Source organism: Pezoporus flaviventris, unplaced genomic scaffold, assembly GCF_033815535.1.
Source record: "Pezoporus flaviventris isolate CSIRO_AGI_PZ_B2104156 unplaced genomic scaffold, CSIRO_AGI_Pfla_v1 ptg000030l, whole genome shotgun sequence".
NCBI lineage: Eukaryota > Metazoa > Chordata > Aves > Psittaciformes > Psittacidae > Pezoporus > Pezoporus flaviventris.
Genome location: NW_026892578.1, coordinates 10,930,029 through 10,948,637, shown reverse-complemented (window position 1 = coordinate 10,948,637; position 18,609 = coordinate 10,930,029). Strand labels below are relative to the sequence as shown.

At 38.4% G+C, this 18,609-nt stretch overlaps 1 protein-coding gene across 3 annotated transcripts in view; it reads left to right on the top strand.

Moving 5' to 3' along the window:
- The window catches only part of MID1 (midline 1), a 249,557-nt gene extending 231,321 nt beyond the window's left edge, over positions 1–18,236 (top strand). For all 3 annotated transcript variants that reach the window (XM_061459901.1, XM_061459903.1, XM_061459902.1), the window contains exons 7-10: positions 3,257–3,400; positions 10,798–10,959; positions 13,170–13,377; positions 14,942–18,236. In XM_061459901.1, the coding sequence (XP_061315885.1) occupies positions 3,257–3,400; positions 10,798–10,959; positions 13,170–13,377; positions 14,942–15,290 (863 nt within the window). In that variant the 3' untranslated portion in view covers positions 15,291–18,236. The remainder of the gene's footprint in view (positions 1–3,256; positions 3,401–10,797; positions 10,960–13,169; positions 13,378–14,941) is intronic.
- The last annotated feature ends 373 nt before the right edge of the window (positions 18,237–18,609 follow it).

Below are 18,609 nucleotides of genomic sequence, written 5' to 3'. Positions count from 1 at the left end.
TGCCTTTCAGGCACTTCATATGTGGTTTCTGACTTCTTAAGTGTGCCTGTGAAGTTTTGAGTCAAAGTCATACAAACGAACTGAAACAGCCTTTGGCAATGATTTTCTCTCTTGTAACAGTGTTGATTCATGAATACAAGTGGATGAAAGTAAGACTGACTGAAGTATTCACCAGTCTCAGATACTTGCCCTGATCCTCTACAGAGACTGTCACCCCGTGACCAATGAGATTTATAGATGTTAGGAAGCAATTCATTAAACCACTTTCATTGTGCCTTGCTAAGTCTGCTAGCACTGATTCCCTCACCATAGAGTGCTGTAAATTTGGAGTTTTCAAGAGCTGCTTCACTTTTTTCAGCTCTCCCAGACACTGAGTAGGAGTCTGTAGACAGGAGGCTGCCAATAACTGAGATTATTGACAGCTTCTGTTGTCAAATTTCAGTCTTGTTTAGGGCTCAGTGCTCTGTTGTCACCCTGAAATGGACTGGAAAGGCTCAGGGGCAGTCACTGCTTCTCCACCAGGAAACAAGACTGAATGGTAGATATAAGGCTTCCTGTATTCCATTGCTGTGCTGGTAGCATGCTGGGCTTCCCCTTCCCAGGCAGTGGTGGAGCACACACGAGTCAAGGCCACGCTGGTGAAGTTGCTGGTGCGGCCTTGGCATGGCTTTGGAGGCTCTGTAGAGCTTTCCCTGTGGCACCTGAGCTCTGTAAATCAGCGCTAGTAAATCTGATAAGCAGATCACACCCTATCAAATGAAATAATGAAGATAACCGATTAAGGTCAATCTCTTTAATTGCATTACAGTTTTGCTCTCTCCAAAGGTGCATGTGCTGTGGAAGGATGAATTTGGTAGTCAGACGTATATATTATTTTGAAAGTCATAATAAAATATTCATATGTTAACTTTCCTGCCTGTCTGCAGGAGAAGCAGGTGTATTTTGGTTTATTCTGAGTGGTTTATGAAAGGGGTGCTGCCAAAGAGCTGTTTTTCATGCAGTGTAGTCTTAGGTGGGTGTGTGTTAATCACAAAAACAAGTGAAAAGACATCCTGCTTAGGTCAAATATCTTTTTCTTCTGTCATTACATGAAGGTCTGTAAATCTCCAGCCATAAGGCCAGACAGGTGTACCTATGAAGAAAGAACTTAGGCTGTCATTTTCCAAAGAGCTGAAGACACATACGTGCTATTGAAATGCAGTTTACAGTTCATTAAACTTTCAGTAATTGTTGCTTTCCATAAATTAATATTTATTATCTGTGTTGTAGTAAAAACAAGTACATTTCTCAGGTAAAAGGTTTTGCTCTGTTAGGTGCAAGAGGTGACTGAAGACTAGTTGGACACTAGCACACAGAAAAATGCATTCACTTGTACATTAGCAATTTCCCCCCCCCCTTTTTTTTTTTGCCTTCAAAGGACAGGCAAAATACAAAAATGAAGCCTCAGCTTGGGCAGGGGATGGGGCAGAAGCTCCAGTGATTGTTCTGCTGGGTACGTATTTGAAACATAGCTGATAGGACCAATGCAGTGCTGCATAGCTCTCAGAACATTTTGTTGGTCTCAGTTAGAACACAGCCTCTAAGCTCCAGCATTAATCTTTCCTGAAGATTGTGGGGTTTTTTTCTCCTTTTGTTTATATTCCCCTCCTGGATAACTCTTCTTATTTCAGTTCATTTCTCTCTCTCTCTTTATTAATACCCATCTGTCCCAAGGAGTTCTCTGCCTCACTAAAAAAAAAACAACAAAAAACATGGATAACATTCTGTGCTACAATATTTAGAGCATCACAAATCATGGCCATATCATGAAACACATTTGAACATTTCCTTATGCCCCTTGGTTGAGAGAGGCTGCTTGGAAATGCATCTGCACTTGAATCCTTGGGAACATACATCAGTAAACCAGGCACATGAGCTATAAAAATTCTTAATGGAAAGTAAAATAGATGCTTCACAAAAATATGATGTTGCGGAAGTACAGGTAGAATTCCTTCATAGGGGCTGTTTTTGAGACAATTCTTTGTGACTCACAGAAGTTAAAGTACCGGCAGCAAACATACAATTCAAAGTAGCCTTCCATTTTGCTTAATACAGGCATATTTTGGTTGTTTCAGCTTGAGTGCACTCTTTCCTCACTCTGTGACAGCTGGGAGGAATACTATTAGGCACAAGGATTTTAATTTTTTTTTTTTTTTCATTATGGTGGCACATAGGGAAGATAATTAGGAATGAAGCTCCCTCCAAACCAAGCATGCAGGAAGGCTCACCAGTCATTCAAAGAAAAACTCATTCATTTCTTATTTAGGTGTGTGGCTTTGTAAGGAATGCAAACAGGGAAAATTTAGGCCTAAGAAGTTTGCCTCAGGCTTCACTTCTTTAAATAGGTCTTTAAAACAAACCTACGTATTAATATGGGAGAAGAATGTACAGCTTGCTACCCAAGGATCTTACTTCTTGATTAAAAAACAAACAAACAAACAAAAAACAAAACACCAGGGGGTTAACTTTTAATTAAAGTGTTTGGATTGTTTTCTAAAATTATTTAACTGATCAGCAATGACATTGAAGATAAGGTTGTAATAGTCCTACAGTCATGATGTTATGATAAGAACTCTTTATGTAAGGCTGAAAAAAATTGAATTGTAAAGTCAACAGGATTTTATGCATCTGTATCAGAAAGAATAGGTACAAAATAATAAATAAATAAAAATGAACTTGTAGAGAGGAGATGTTTGAGCATGAAGGCATGAGTGTTTGGAAACTTCCCCAAAATTCTATTTTCCAAATACCGTTTATACTACTCTCTGATAAGACAGGGTAGGCAAACACTGCTTTCAAGTCAACAGTGAAGAGTGTTGACTCTCCCTCTTGACATATGCATCAATGAAACTTTGATAGTTTTGGTATCGTAGTCAGAACAATCCTAGAAATAGTAGTATGTCAGTTGTACCCATTTGATCACAGCTTAATGTGACCACAAACATCACTTGTGCTACAGCATCTAAAAACTAAAGCTACTTTAATAGAAAACATTTCCAAAATCTGAAGTTCCTATGTGGCTATATTGATAGTAAAAATTGCTTTGCTACAATTTCTTAATAACCAAAGTTGCTACTGGAATAAGCAAAAAGGTTTTGAAAATTCTGTTGGATGCCATAGCTACAAACTCATACATCAGATGCATCCCCTAATCTCAAGTGAGAACATAAATATTTTACAGATTGTGTCAGTAAGTCTCCTCTGTTGTATCTCACAGCTCCCAACCCACCCACAATTCGAGAAGAGCTCTGTACAGCTTCTTATGATACTATTACTGTCCACTGGACATCAGATGATGAGTTCAGCGTGGTCTCTTATGAGCTGCAGTACACCATCTTCACTGGACAAGCTAATGTTGTTAGTAAGTATAAACATCTGTTTTCTAGTTCTGTTTCCTTTTTGTTTCTCTCTAAAGCAAGCGCCTTTAAATGTATGTCAAGGACAAAATGAAAAAAATATTTTCTGGGAAGATTTAATGACAAAATTTTAAATTCAAACCAATAATATTTTCAAAAGGTTTTCAAATTTAGGATTAATCCAGTTAAGATTTCTTGTGCCTTTTCTGGAAGTGCTGCGTTGTGGGAGCTTTCGAAGACTGAAACCAGCACATGTTCCCAAAAGCCCAAGTACTGTACGTGTCAACAGGACTTGTCTCTTGTGTCCTAGGTCCCTGTTTGCAGATGTAGCAGGGACAAAGACCTCAGTTCCTTTGGGCAAGTCAGGCACTCGGGAGCCTGTGTTGAACCGGTCATTAGTCAGAACTGCAGCCCCATTGTCATTTAGATAACCTTGACACTTGGACCTTTGTCACAAGTACAGCTTAAGTCCTTCCCTCTGATTTTTACGGACTTCGAGGCTACGAAGCACTGGTATCAGTATACTCTAAGGCAGCAAACTTCAGTGGAACAACAATTAATATGATAACTTTGTTCGACTTGTAATTACATGAATAATCATTGCTTTATATTTGCATTGAAGCACATTTTTTATTAAATGCACTTCCCGTTTTGAATCGGTGGCTTTCCTTAATGAACAAACTTGCTGATTATTCCTTGGATTCTTTTGTTGTTAAATAGCTGCTCCTCCGAGGAAAAAATACTTTCTAATCTTTGGCCAGGAAGTCAGCATTTCTGGGTTCAGTGCATAGCGATCATTGATTATGAATTTGGAAAAGTCATTTAACTTCTTCCTGTTCCCTGTATGTTTAATGGGAATACCACTAGCTAACACATATTTGCTTTATGAAACAAGGATCCTGAAACAAACCAAATCAATCAAAAGGTGGAGTTTGTTCAGTCAATGTGCTTTTAAATTCCGAATAAACAAAAACTCATTGCCACAGAGGGTTGTGGGTCTCAGTTCAAGAGATGACTAGACAGATCACACAAGAGAAATCCACTTAGAACAATGCAGTGCAGAGACTTCCTTCTGGCTCAGGAAGTACCAGAGCTGTGAGCTATTGAAGTCTGCCAGATCATGGTGAGAAATGATGGCTGTGTGCTTTTCTAGTTCCTTAACACCTTCCTACACTCTTCCTTTGTCCGCCTCCAGATACCCCAGCCACTCACTGAGCTAGACAGTCTTAGTTCTGATCCAGTGCAGAAATGTTTTTCTTCTTACAAAATTCATTGAGATACTTTGATGAAAGTCAGTGCTGCGGACATGTTTACATGCTTTATAGAAAAATGTATGATATATGTCGATTTCAGTAATGAACCAAACTTTTGCACTGACACCTTTGTTGCTGCATGCACCTCATTTTGTCACTAAACTGGAGTTATTTTTCCAAGCCATCTGAAAGGCCATCTGAAGATTCATGTGCTGGCATTTTAACACCATTTTTAAGTAGCGTACTGTGAATATAATGTGGTATTCAGGATTGACTAAAAAATAACGTGAACTATTGAAAATTTGATTAGTGTTTTGCCAAAACCTCCATTTAGTATTTTGCTAAACAACCTGATTTTAAACACTGCAAAAGTTAGACTGCTGGAAAGATGAAATAAACTTCAACACATGATCCTACATCTGAGCAAGCTGGATAACATAAAAGATCTAGTAATAATTTGAAAGTTGAAGCAAAGTAGATAAGAAAGGAAATGCTTCTCTGATTAATTACTACTAAGCAGGCAGGACTTAATGACAACATAGTTCATTGCTTGTTTTCTAACCATTTTTATCTATGGCTTTATGCTAGAAGATTTTATGCAAGTCAGTTACTGGCACTATGTGTGAACACAGCAGCAGAAAGTTGTGCCATTTCCACACCTCTGTGATGTCAGGTTTTACTCTTTGCTTACTAGTGAATAAATAACAAGGTATTCATTTTTAGGCTGTATTGCAGGCTTCCCATGTGGAGGTGAAAGCTTTGATCTGCAAAACGTGTATCAATTAGTCTACTTTCAGAGATGCAAGATGGTAATTTTTGGGTATAGTGTGAAGTCCTCGGTGTGAAGTCTGAACTTTCATTTTACTGCTTTGCAGAAATTGTGTCATTAAAATTTAAAGAGAGAACAAATTAACGCTGTAAGAAACTTTGTTTACAAAATGCTCTGAAGACCTTAAGTCACAGTAGGAAGAAATGAAAGAACTGGCCCTTTTTCTTTGCTTCTCTCTCTCTTTCTTAATGTACAACTCTTACACAAATATCCTGGCTGTTAGTTTCAATTTCATTGAAAGTTACAATATTAACCCAAATTCTGTACATTGTTACATGTATGTGGAAGTGTTTTATAAATGTTGCAAAGCTTTTTTTTTAATCTCATTATTTAATGTAGACTTGAACACCTCCAATTGAGATGTTCCTGCCAAATCTGTTACAGATCTGCCCAGGTTTCTAACGCATGAGACTCTTCCAGTTCATTCCAACTTCCGCTGGTACTGGAAATTTGCCCACTAATGTCCTGATTTTGCTCAGAACCCTGCTTGGGTATTTCTTTGCATTGTTGGATTATACTTTTTGTCCTGCAGAAGGGTCTAATATCCCAACTTTCATAAATTACAAGATTTAGCCTAGAACATTGGAGTGTACTGTAGTAGTGTGGTTGAACATGGAGAGTTATTTCCACTGTAAGTGGCATTAGCAGGCGCTGAACTGCAGCCTTCATGGCATCATGAACTGGTGCTAGGTGATATTTTATATTTTTTTAATCCTGTTTTAATGGAATAGATTTTGGATTAGCAGAAATTTCTTTTGATTTATGTCATTTGCATGCTGTTGCATACAATTATTTTTTAAATTTATTTATTCCTCTGTCGTATCTCCAAAATTTTCCATTAGTATTGTGTGTTGCCTGTAGCAGATAATGTAAACAGGTTCATAGAGTGTCTTCAGTTCTGTGTTTTTATAGCTGTGAATTAGCCACAAGGGAGTAGCTGGAGTACTGCATTAAACCAACAAGCCTTTTTCCCCTGAGACAATAGGAATCACTTTGCATACATACCCACCTACCGTGCTAATGGAGGCTGTTATTTTGGAATCTTTTCTTAAAACCACATAGCCAGCCTGACTGCACTTTCCACTTCTCAGTACATTTCTCCCACCAGGGGCATATATCATTCAGAGATTGCTAAGAATTCAGTAACAAAAACAAGCAATGCTATGTTTTTCTAGTGTATTTTCTATCCAACATAATCAACTATATTCTTTTTTATTAACTGAAAAATCGGAGGGTCAACATTTGATGGAAAAGATCCAAATAGAGTACTTCATTTTGAATCCTATTTCATACAGGAAAGATTATTTCCAAATGTGTCCAAACTGCTTGGCTATAGTGCTTGGCAGCCCTGTTCTGTGCATAAGAGCAATATAGGACATTAAATTAAGCAGGCTTTTACTAAAGCAGTGGTTCTCAGAGTTATGCCATTCTCACATTTGCATTTCTGAGAGGCAGCTAATCACCTACAATCTGAAAATTGTAAAGGCTTTTAAAATGACTTTGTCACTATCTAGCTAACATGCATTATAATTTCATTATCCCATTTCAATAGATTTTCAAGTATTCGTTGAGCATGCATTTTTTTAACATCATTTTTGCTTTAGTGTGCTTCAGGAAGGATAAATTTTAAACACCCAGTGTTTTACTGTGATGCAAGATGTCTTCAAGAAAAACACATGTCTCTTCAAGACAAAGAGCAGTAACTAATTCTTTCCTGGTAAATTAGGTTTGTTAGTTACATCGGATAAATATTAAAAGTCACGGTATTAAGGATACAGTGCATTGTCAGAACCTTGGAAGTGTTACATGATAAGGTTACTCTTCATGTAAGATAACATTTTGTTGAAGGAACTAAGACAGTTAGGAGCCCAAGCTTCCAGGAAAAACAGTTAATTTATTATTCACTAATTAATTTCTGAATGTTCTAGCTTTTGTCTGTATCTGGAAGTATAGAGTGCATTTCTTACACACACACACACACACACCCCAAAAATAAAATAAGGTGATATTTTTTACAGGAATCCTCCATATATTGTTTTCTTGCATGTGGGAATGCAGAGTAGGGGTGGAAAGCTATCTGTTCTCCCAGTTTCAGTTGGTAATAATTTATTTAGAAAGCATTTAAAAATAATTAAAATACTCAAATGATTAAATAACCTTCCTGTGACTTTTCTCCTCCTTTTACAATTTTCAAGAAGATGTATTTTATTAAAATCTACCAGTGTAAATTTTAGGAGGATTTACACCTTGGGATTTTCCCCATCTGTTTTTTAAAGTACATCAAGAGCCAACACCAGGGAAATGGTGTTACAAATTATTGCCTCCAGACTCTTGAGAAACTTGTTTTGAAAACTCACACATCCTGTAAGGGCATCACTGTGCTCACTGCACCATTCCAGGATGTAATTTAAATTCTCTGCATTTTTGTAGGCTACAGTTTTAAAAGACATTGTTTTACCACCTGCATAACCCTGTAAAAAGCCCTGGGTTTTTGAAAAAAGAAACCTGAATTTAGCCTGGATTAGGAGTGGGTACAATAGGAGACCCTTAGCGCCTGCTGCTGTGCCAGTGAGGAGATGATGTATACTTTTCTATTTAACCTCCTGCCACCAGCAGGGAACTGAGGGTCAAATTCTGTCCCCAGATGCCCGTGTTGCCAGGCTGCTTGCTCATTTCCATAAACTTTCTTAATTGTCTTCTTTTGCATTCAGAAAAGAAAGGCTGTCCTGGCAAGGCGTAACTGGAGACAAATTCTTTTGATGCAGTGACATACCTAAAAGCTTAACTTGGCTGCCACTATGTTACTGTTCTCTGTTTTAAAGGATTTTGGACTTGTTGTTTGACTCATTCAAAAGTCGTTCCCAAGATTTTTGAATCAAAGTTCCATTTAAAGGCTGTTATCAAATAGCTTACAGTCAGAAAGCACGTGGATGCACCACTGGTGCATAGGCAAGAGCTGAGCTTGTTCGGACAGTAAGGTTTGTTGAGCAGAGTAACCAGGTCATGCACATCCCAGCATTCATTGTACACTGGTAGTCTTGGCAGCAGAAGCCAATATGTAGCAATACCTAAAATGATTATGAATCTGCCTTCTGTGCACAGAAATATAAATTAACCATCAGAGAGATTATTTAATAATACAGTAATTTACTCTTATGTAAGTATTTACAGACTAGTGAGTACTGGGTATGTGATTCTATGTATAAATCCACAGGTGCGGGAGGAGAGATAACGCTGAGTTTTGGTTTTTTTCAGGAGGTAGACAGGTGTTTGCTCTATGTGATCTATTTCTTCAATATTCTTGAGAAAAGCAGTGCTGCAAGGTTGCTTTTCTTTGCAGCTTTTATCCATATATAGCAAACTGTTTGAATACCTTGTAGCTGATATTTAGGGAGGCTACATGTGGTGAGGATGCTTTCTGTTTGGAGCATTAAGAGCATACTAGAATTCATTTTTCCCACTTTACACCAGGAAATTGAACAGTGAAATATTCTCATTCTGGTAAATTGTGGTCCAAAGGTCACAACCCACACGTGAGTTCAGCCACAGGTTTCGACTTCCAGACTTCAAATTGGGTGGTGGTGGTGTTCATCTCACCTCATTTTAAATACCTGAAGTTAGAGATCTCACCTACACTACTCACCTGGGCTTATTATGCGTCCGGTAAAAGAGAGGCACTTATGGGGTAGGATGTTGGCAACTGGAGAAGTGAAAGAAGGTACTCACTGGTTTCTGCCTCTCCTCAGAGTCCAGAAAATAGGTTAGGCGTTGAAGCTCTATTAGATGACAAGGTAATACGAGCCCTGCCTGAAACTATGCCTCAGTTACCCATTTGCACAGCAGGATGAATAGCTGCCTGCCTCTCAAGGATGCTATGTATACATAAGAGAACTTTGAGGCAAAAACAACATAATTCTTAGTTTGAAATTTGGGGTTGAGTTCTGTGCCTAATGATCTTTTGTTATGAAAAGCACATCCCAAATTAGAAAGGAACCTTCCAGTATGCTTATGAATTGTCTATGAGTCTGTAAACCTGGATCACAAGTCTTTTTCTTTGAAGTTTTTTGTTCAATAGCCTATTTATTTTTTGCTTCATATATTGCCTAATACACAGAGCTGAAATTACTATTGACTTCTAAAGGATTCTGTTCACTAGTACCTACTGGTTTGATGGTAAAACATGAGTTAAAAGCTTAAAGCTGTTTTTTAATAACACAGCAGCTTTCCTAACATGTTCTATGCTCAGTAAAGGCAGAGACCAAGAAGTCTGTCAGGTTCCTAATCCAGTCAAACATTTTTCTTTTGAAGTTTTCCAGCCTTACATATTCACATACATGCATACACTTCTGTCTGCATGTGTCTTTTTCTGGCTGCATAACTGCATAAGAGGTTGTGAACATATACACATTTCATTAATGTTTAATTTGTTATTTATGTAAACATTTACAATAAGAGAGCTATCAGACTGGGAATCCATTAGACCAGGAGCTGTTCAAAAAGTACAGTAAGTAACATGGGTGATTGACTGCCATTGCAATTATATCACAGTAGGAAAAATTTAGAGATAAGTTCATCTTATTGGAGTATTTTCCTATTTTGAAGATGTTATTGCTCTTCCCTTATTTTACTTACTTCCTAAGTATATGCTTCAGTGGTATGCATCAAATGTACCCCCAAAATTCTGTAACTGGAAAATTATCCAGCTCTTCCCTAGGTGACATCTAACCATGAGGATATAAATAAAAAAGTTGCATCCATTAAGTTTACTGTTTTAGATTGCATTCTGGCAAAGTCTGGAGTGTAAAAGCCAAAGCTTGCTCTGAAGCCCGTGTTCCACCCTGTATGGCCTCCCATGATTTGCTTCAGGTCCTGAAGAATGCATACCTGGGGTCTTGGCAAAGGTGCCTCCACAGCCCTCCTAGCTTCACTGCTTACGTTAGTTTTCTGAGCTTAAACTGAACTCATTAATCCAAACAGTAGATTGATGGGATCTCCATAATCCTCTGCTTCTTAAGCAATAAAGAATTCCTTGTGCTAGGGTATGAAAAATCTCAGACTGTTCATGCCTCCACTGAGTCATTTCTTAAATGCCCATTTTTCATGGTTGACTTCACACAGTAAGAACTTAAAAGCTACCTAGGCTGAGGGCTGATGAAATGAGTTAGTGGCATTAAGTAGCAACTTAGTAAATGTAACAGCACTTTAAAAGGTAGAGAAGCAAAATTCATATCCATTGTTGGGTGCTTAGGAGTGCTCTAATGTTCCTCTGTTGCAAAGTGCTTAGTATGTTATGACTGATGTGCTCTGTTTGAAATTGCAGGTTTATGCAACTCAGCCGACAGCTGGATGATTGTTCCCAATATCAAACAAAACCACTACACTGTGCATGGGTTACAGAGTGGCACTAAGTACATCTTCATTGTTAAGGCCATTAATCAGGCAGGCAGCAGAAGCAGCGAGCCCGGCAAGCTCAAGACAAACAGTGAGTAACGTGAGATCCAGTATGCACGCTTACTTCTCCTTTCTTGCCTTCCTTTCTGGGTTTGATCTTTGGAAGATACAAGAGCACAGAGCAGTTAAACTTATTTAAAGTGCTTCCCACAATGAAAGCCACTTATTTAACTCGATTCAAGATTAACAGAGTCTTCAGAAGTGCAGAAATTACTTTTTTTTGAGAGAGAAACATCTGTAGCTTGGTCACTGGTAATATCATTTAGGAACAGAGCCATCACATGTGAAATGATTGAAAATACTCTTTTGTGGTTTTGTTTTAATGTCTTCTCTATTCTTTTTCCTCTGCAAAGCAAAAGTTTTTCTTATGTTTGCAGTTAAACATTATATTTTTGTATAGTGTTCATAAGATAATTGCTAGTTTAATTTTATCCTCCAAAATGATCTCTTTCTTGGGATAATGGAAAACTTCATAACTCCATCCCCTTCAATTTTTATGGAGTTCAGCGATGTGGTAGAGTAATCAGAGATCCCACTTCAAAAATACAATGGTTACACAAATTATCAGCAGATGTAGCATAGCAATTTTAAGACTGGTTTTCAGCCTTTTTCTTTGTGTGCCACAGCCAACCGCTCAGTCATGAAGTCATCATGGACAGCGCTGAGCACTGCAAAGGGAACACTGGGATTTGTGCGCCCTCTGAAACCTGCTTATTGTAGGGGAGGGTGCTCAAAGAGAGGTGATACTGAACGTTACAAGAAAGAGGATGCAGGGAATGACATATACACATTTCTGGCTTTCTCCTCACTGCTATTAACCTCGCTTGCACTGCTGTGTAAAAGCTGCTCATGCAAACTTCACATCTGTTACCAAGAATCTGAGTATTGTTAAACTTGGTAACCTACAAGCAGATACATAACTAGAGGAGCCATACAGAAATGGCAGTCTTTTATCCTTTTGTCAATTTGTGACCCAGTGTGGCACAAAAGCAATTTCTCAGGTGACTGTGAGAAATGATGTGGCCAGATACAATCCAGTACAGAAAAAGACATCCTTCAGACACTGCTTCAGCAACACAGAGGCTCCTAATCCCATAGAGAGGCAGGCTGTAGGTATTTTCTTGCTAGCAAGTGGTAAGAAAAAGCAGGAAAAATGTGCCCTGATATTTTCCAGTGAGTTTATTTTAGACTTGATCATAATACCTAACTAAATACACATTGCAAAAATAGATAACTCTGAACAATTTCTGTCTTATTTGAAGTACACGTCAGTGCCTCACACAGATCTTGTAAGCACTCATTTATATTTTCTGTGCATGTCATCAAATCTTTTGCTTACATTTTTTTCCCCTTGGTATAAAAGACAGTAAGAAGGGAAAAAGAGCTTTGCTGGACCACTTGTGGAGTCATACTTTCCTAGTTGTCTCCCACTGGAAGTAAATGATCATTTTGCTTTTTGACACAATGAGCCAGCCTGTCAGAATTGTGGCAGGCTTTATATATCTGCAGGGTTCGGTTTACCAAAAAGCTTCCTGTTATTGTCTACAAACCTCATGCTGCAGCCGAATATACTTGCCAAGAGTAACAGCCTCAGTAATGTTTTTACACTATATTATTTGGACCAAGTTCACTTCCTTCTTTTTAATGCACAATATCCAGCACAACATGGACATACTTCCAAAGTGATCCTGAATTGTTGACTGCGTTTGTCATAAATAAAGCTGTGAGTCAACAAACAGACAAGGCCTGTGCTGCTTCTTGTTTTCCAACTCATTTTGTGAGAGTTGAAATCATGCTTTTGTAGCAATGATGAAGATGTTATTATGGAGCTTTATCCCTAGAGAATTAATGGAACACAATTTATTCTAAATCTAATACGCTGTGAAAAAAGCAACCCTCAGACCTTTATTAGCATGTACATTGGTTTCAATTACAGGCAAGAATCAGAGTATTCAGGTTACTTCTAGGTCAGAGATAATAGGCGCGATGATTATGTGGGGCTCTTTGCAGGGATTATCGACACGGGGAAGTTAGCGCACAATGAGACTGACAGTAAACTGACAATGCAAAGTAGCTATTGCAGGGAGCAGAATAGGTTAGTCCATCTCAAGAACACTTCAGAGGAGGAGGAGAAGATTAATAATGTAATCTTGTGGGCTTCTTAGAGGCTTGCTAATCCACTCTCCTTTCCAAAATCAAAGCCAAACCATTCTTCTGCCATCTTTGTCTCTGCGTCTCCAGGTCAGCCATTTAAACTGGACCCCAAATCGGCTCATAGAAAACTGAAGGTGTCTCATGATAATTTGACAGTGGAACGTGATGAAACATCCTCCAAAAAGAGTCACACACCAGAGCGATTCACGAGCCAAGGGAGCTATGGAGTAGCTGGCAATGTGTTCATTGACAGCGGACGGCATTACTGGGAAGTGGTTATAAGTGGGAGTACATGGTACGTGTATAGAAAATATATGTGAAATTAATGTCTAGTTCACACCATACAGGTCGTGATGCAGTTTCTCTGATAGACAGTGGTAGCAGAGGCATGAGGAACAGTACAAGAGTAGGACAGGCATATTCTTTCATATAGTTTGCTAGAATATTTTCTCAGTCTCCAGCATTTTCGTACTCTGGAAAGAAATCTGCCAGATCTTTATGTTTAGCAGCCTTCACAGGACTTTTACTCCATGGCTGGGGAAGGCTGGTTTTTGGACCCACATAAAGTACATTTTAAGATTTTAGTGAATTGGGAACTCGGAAAGTTTCATCTTGTTTAAACAACAAAGCAAACTTTGTAAGTGTGGTCATTTCTTTACTAAATGTGAAAGATCTTAGCGTCCTTCAGTAAGGAAAAAACAAATAATATAAGGACAATTTGATGATCTAGTTTCACAGGGGTAGAGCTCAGATTTGCTTCTGTGGAGGGGATGCAGAGAAGCAGAGCTGTAGGTCTGTGCCCCAGGGTATGAAACAAGGGGCAGGAAATGGAGGAGTGCCTTCCTCCACTCCTGAATGATCCTCTGTGTCATACAAAGGTGGATTTCAGGGGCCTTTTAGTCAGTGGAAGAGATGTCATTCCTTGGGATTCAAAGGCAACAATCATGATGGAGGTTAATGGAATGGAAAAATCACTAAGGTCTTTCGGTATGCCCACTGTCTCAAACAAGAAAAATGTGTTTTGCCTGTGCCAATGTGAAGGAATGGAAATAGAGTAACTTATGGCACAGTAATCTCTGTTGATTGAAAGCCCAGCAAATACTGCAGTGTCTCTAGAACGTGAGGAACTTTTAAATTTCAGTTTTATATATATATAAGGAATCAAGTATTTGCTCTCAGTGTCCATTAATGAGAACATTTTCACAATCCTTTTGCCCTGCACATCTTGCCATAAATTATGATTTGCAGAGCAAATGTCTTCACCTACAATTGCTTCAGTTGGCCCAAAACCCAGTCTCAAAAATGCTCATTTGAATCTAAAAACCACACCAACATCTGGCAAAACATATTTGGGAATGGTAAAAATGTTTTTTTTAATGTGTCCTTTGATGTTTACTCCACATTCCTTCTTCTGGGCTATATATTAAAGGAGCAAGGAGAGATCAGATTAACTGACAGATAGCAGTGTATTTTAAAATCAATGAATTCCTCTGTATTCATCTGTTTGGAAGTGGAAATTTGAGGCCCAGTGATTTAAACCCTGAGTTGCTGAGTACTCAATAATCTTCCCTTTAAATACCAGAGGCAAGTGCTCAAAAAAATTGCCATAGTAGCTAAACTGTAAATAATACAAGGGACAATAAAGTTTCCCTGACCACTCAGACCTGAAAGACAGATGGGGCGAAACTTTAATAGAGCCTGTGCAGATACTATGGTGAAACGTTACTTAATAAGAACTTAACCAGCAGAAGTAAGAGGCTGGGACATTTCAGTGAGTCCTCTGGGCTAACATTTTACTTCACCAAGAGACAAACATGGCAGGAGGCATATGTTTCCTTGAGTTGTTTTCTGTTTTTCAGGTATGCCATTGGTATTTCCTACAAGTCAGCACCAAAGCATGAGTGGATCGGGAAGAATTCTGCCTCCTGGGTGCTTTGCCGCTGCAATAACACATGGGTGGTACGGCACAACAGCAAAGAAATCCCCATCGAACCTGCACCTCACCTCCGGCGGGTTGGGATTTTGCTGGACTATGACAATGGTTCCCTTGCTTTTTATGATGCTTTGAACTCCCTACACCTTTACACTTTTGACATTACGTTTGGGCAACCAGTATGCCCCACATTTACTGTGTGGAACAAATGTTTGACCATTATAACTGGCTTGCCTATCCCTGACCACCTAGACTCCTCTGAGCAGCTTGCATGACTGCTAAAAGCCAAATGATAGGATGATGTATCTTCCCAGGGTGGCCAGACAGCTGCAGGAGCTTGCCTGGAGCTGACAGACCATGGTGGCCTCCTGCCGCCACTGCCAAATCAGGCCAGAACTGAAAAAGGAAGAATATCTCTTTACTGTGTACTTTGTATGGAAGGATAAGGAGTGGATTTAATCTTAGAACTTTCTTTTGAAGTTGGTTTTGTTTGGTTTGTTTTGTATTTAGTCTCTTACAGGAAGATTTATAAATTATTTATAAAAAAAAAAAAAAAAAAAGAGAAGAGAGGCAAGGGAAAGCCTGGCTTGGACACCTGGAAAATGGCTCATTTGTTTTGCACATTGATGGTCCTGTTGATTGAAGTTTCATCGGCCCTTTACATCCTTTTATTTTACAGTGGATAAAAGCAAGAAATTGGAAGGATTAAAACTGTGCAGTGGACAAGTCAGTATGCTGCAGGTTTTACTCATGTCAATATTATCTCTCTCATTACCAGTCTTATTGAGTGCAAGATCTAAGTTTCTGATTTGCACATGGGAGTGTGCAGACCAAAAAGAAGAACAACAACAACAAAAAAAGAAAACCAGTGAGGAAATGGAGCTAGACAGCACAGCGAAAGAATAATTTACTTCTGTTCACAGGGCAGTGCTCTCTCTGTTCATATAAAACATGTGGAATATCTCCTAGAAATGTGAGTGGATAAATCATATCGTGATTTATTTCATTGATGGCAACATTCCCATCTACCAGTGGTTCGTTTTCGTTTTTAGGAAACATTGTGGAATTGCTGAGGATGTGAAAGACTGATACCATCTCTGAGAATTAGCAACACTGGAGGAGAGCAGCCAATCCAAGGTCTGACTGTAGACTAATTTGATAAAGCACAGCATCATTTAAGGATTGATTGTAATAGAAGATGTCACAGTTCTGATGGTAGACATGTGAATGCTTATTGCTGATTTTACAAGGTTCAACATAGCAAGCCCAGCCAACAACTCGGAAGTGAGACATGCACCACTTTTCCATTGATTTTAAATTAAACACAAATGTTTCATTGTCGCACATTATGTAGTCTCTATAACAAAGCAAGGAAATCTGTTCTGCATGTGCTGTATGGAGAAACACTGCAGCTGGAGTTTGCTCACAGTTACCATTGTCCTGAGTTGTTTGAGAAAGCATGGGTCTCTTTGTGAATGAGGAGTAAAAAACAAGTTTTCAGCAGCAATAGGAATCTGCATGGGCAGGCCCTATATTCATCTCGGTGTTGGCGGAGAACTTCAATGGAGGCAATAGAAGTTGTACCTACTTTATCTCAAAGATGAATCAGATGCTTTTTTTTCTCTTCTACAGAATAGGAGCCCTTTGTAATTACTACAATGCTTATGTATAAATTATCATTTTTTGATAATTTTTGGGAGATGCTTGAGGCATATGACAACTTCAAAAGAATGGTTTTCCTACAGTATTTTGTTGTTTCTATGCAAGTGGTTAAAATTCTGCCAGTATAGAAAAAGGATAAATTGAATATCAGCTTTAAGAAAAGATTTGCTCAGTAATTTATAACCATGCTTTAGGTGTCTTTTAAAAAGGATGCCTTAATGCACTTTGTTCACTAATGAGTCCAAGATAAAATGGTCCCAAGCCCAGCTTCAAATTTTTTAAATACTAATTCTCCAGGTACAAAGCTGTACTACAGTTTGCCTTATAATGATATGGAAAACTTAAGAGCAAGACAAAGAATACATAATGCCTATTTGTTGTTTTTTTTTCCTTTCTTTAATAGAAAATAAATGCCTAGCTGTGCTCCTTTATTTTCCCTTTACATGTCCTGATAATTGCTGAATTAAATGGAGAAAAGTCTGGCATAAATTTGCTGGTACCGTGGCTTTCAGCTGGGGCAGCATCCCAGTGTTCACAGGTTGGAGCCACTGATCTTTCCTGAGTTGACATACTCATAAGGGAATTATGTATACGTATAGCAAACTGCAGCGTTTATCATAGCATCTTTAGTAAGCAAGAAAGGTATATCCACAAAATGAAAAATGAATAAATCCCCAAACATTATTTTTTATAATTGAGCACAATGTTACCGATACAATCTGATGTACATAGCCCAGATGATCTGGCCTGGGAATTTTGGGAGGTAGCTGTGGTGGCGTGAAATAATTATAATGAGTTGACAGGCGACAACTGATACAAAGCAGTGATAAAAAGATGCAGGCAGAAGGGAGTTTTTATCTAGGATTATTGCCAAATTTCTGCCTAAAAGGAAAGGGTGTATTACCAAAGTACATGTAGCAAGGCTGTATGTGTTCTTTTTTTGCCAGAAATATTAAATCTAGAAACTGATTTCAGTAGTGGACAAACTGAAAACACTAATCAACATTTGGCCATACAATGTTGGCAGAGACTGAGCAGGATGGAGGTAATACCATGAATTTGGAAAGATCCAAAATGATCTCACATATTTTCATTGTAAAGATAGACCGTGAGTCTAAAGACAGATCATGGTTTTAGCAAGAGGAAAAAGAGTGGTCTGTTATCTATAGGCCTTGTATCCTTTTTATTTTACCACAGAATACTCATTTGGGGCTAAGCTACATTTCTCCAGTGGACTATTAAGCCAGTCAGTGCTCTTTGTGCATATATGTTTGTGTATATGTGTACACATATGTCTGGGTGCACACACACCAGTATACGCACAAATATAGTGTGTAATTTGTGGATATGATACATACATATATACACATACAAACTGACAGTAATTAGTCAGGTTTGGTTTTTTTGCTTGTTTCTTGAACAGTTTCACATTCTGTATGACTACAAGGAAACAAGTTTGCCATGAACGGTATTCTGGACATTTTTTAACAAGCAAAACCTGTTTATTTTACTTGATTCAATGCCTGATTAATAAATAAAAACATCCGTTTGAAAATATAGCTTCTGTGGTCTGTGGCATTTTGCATGGTCCATAGTAATCAATCAAAATCTGGGGTAACAATTATCCTTGTGTAAAAAATAAAACATGGTACTGTAATGTAGTGTGCAGTCTGAGATGAGGAGTTTTCCCTCATTTTTAAAAGTTTCGTGGATAGGAATGAGGTAGCACTGTGTAATGCCATGTTTAACAGAAGCAGATTTTTGAGGAATAGTCTGCTGAGTTGCAAGCAATGAATGTAGTAGATAAACCCTGTGTTGGTATGGTGATTGTTTTAAAGGTGTATTTAAAACCCAATCTGGGATTCAGCAGGATTAAAGCAGACTATAGCACAATCTCTTTAGAAGACAGTAGTATGGGCTCAGAGTAGTCAA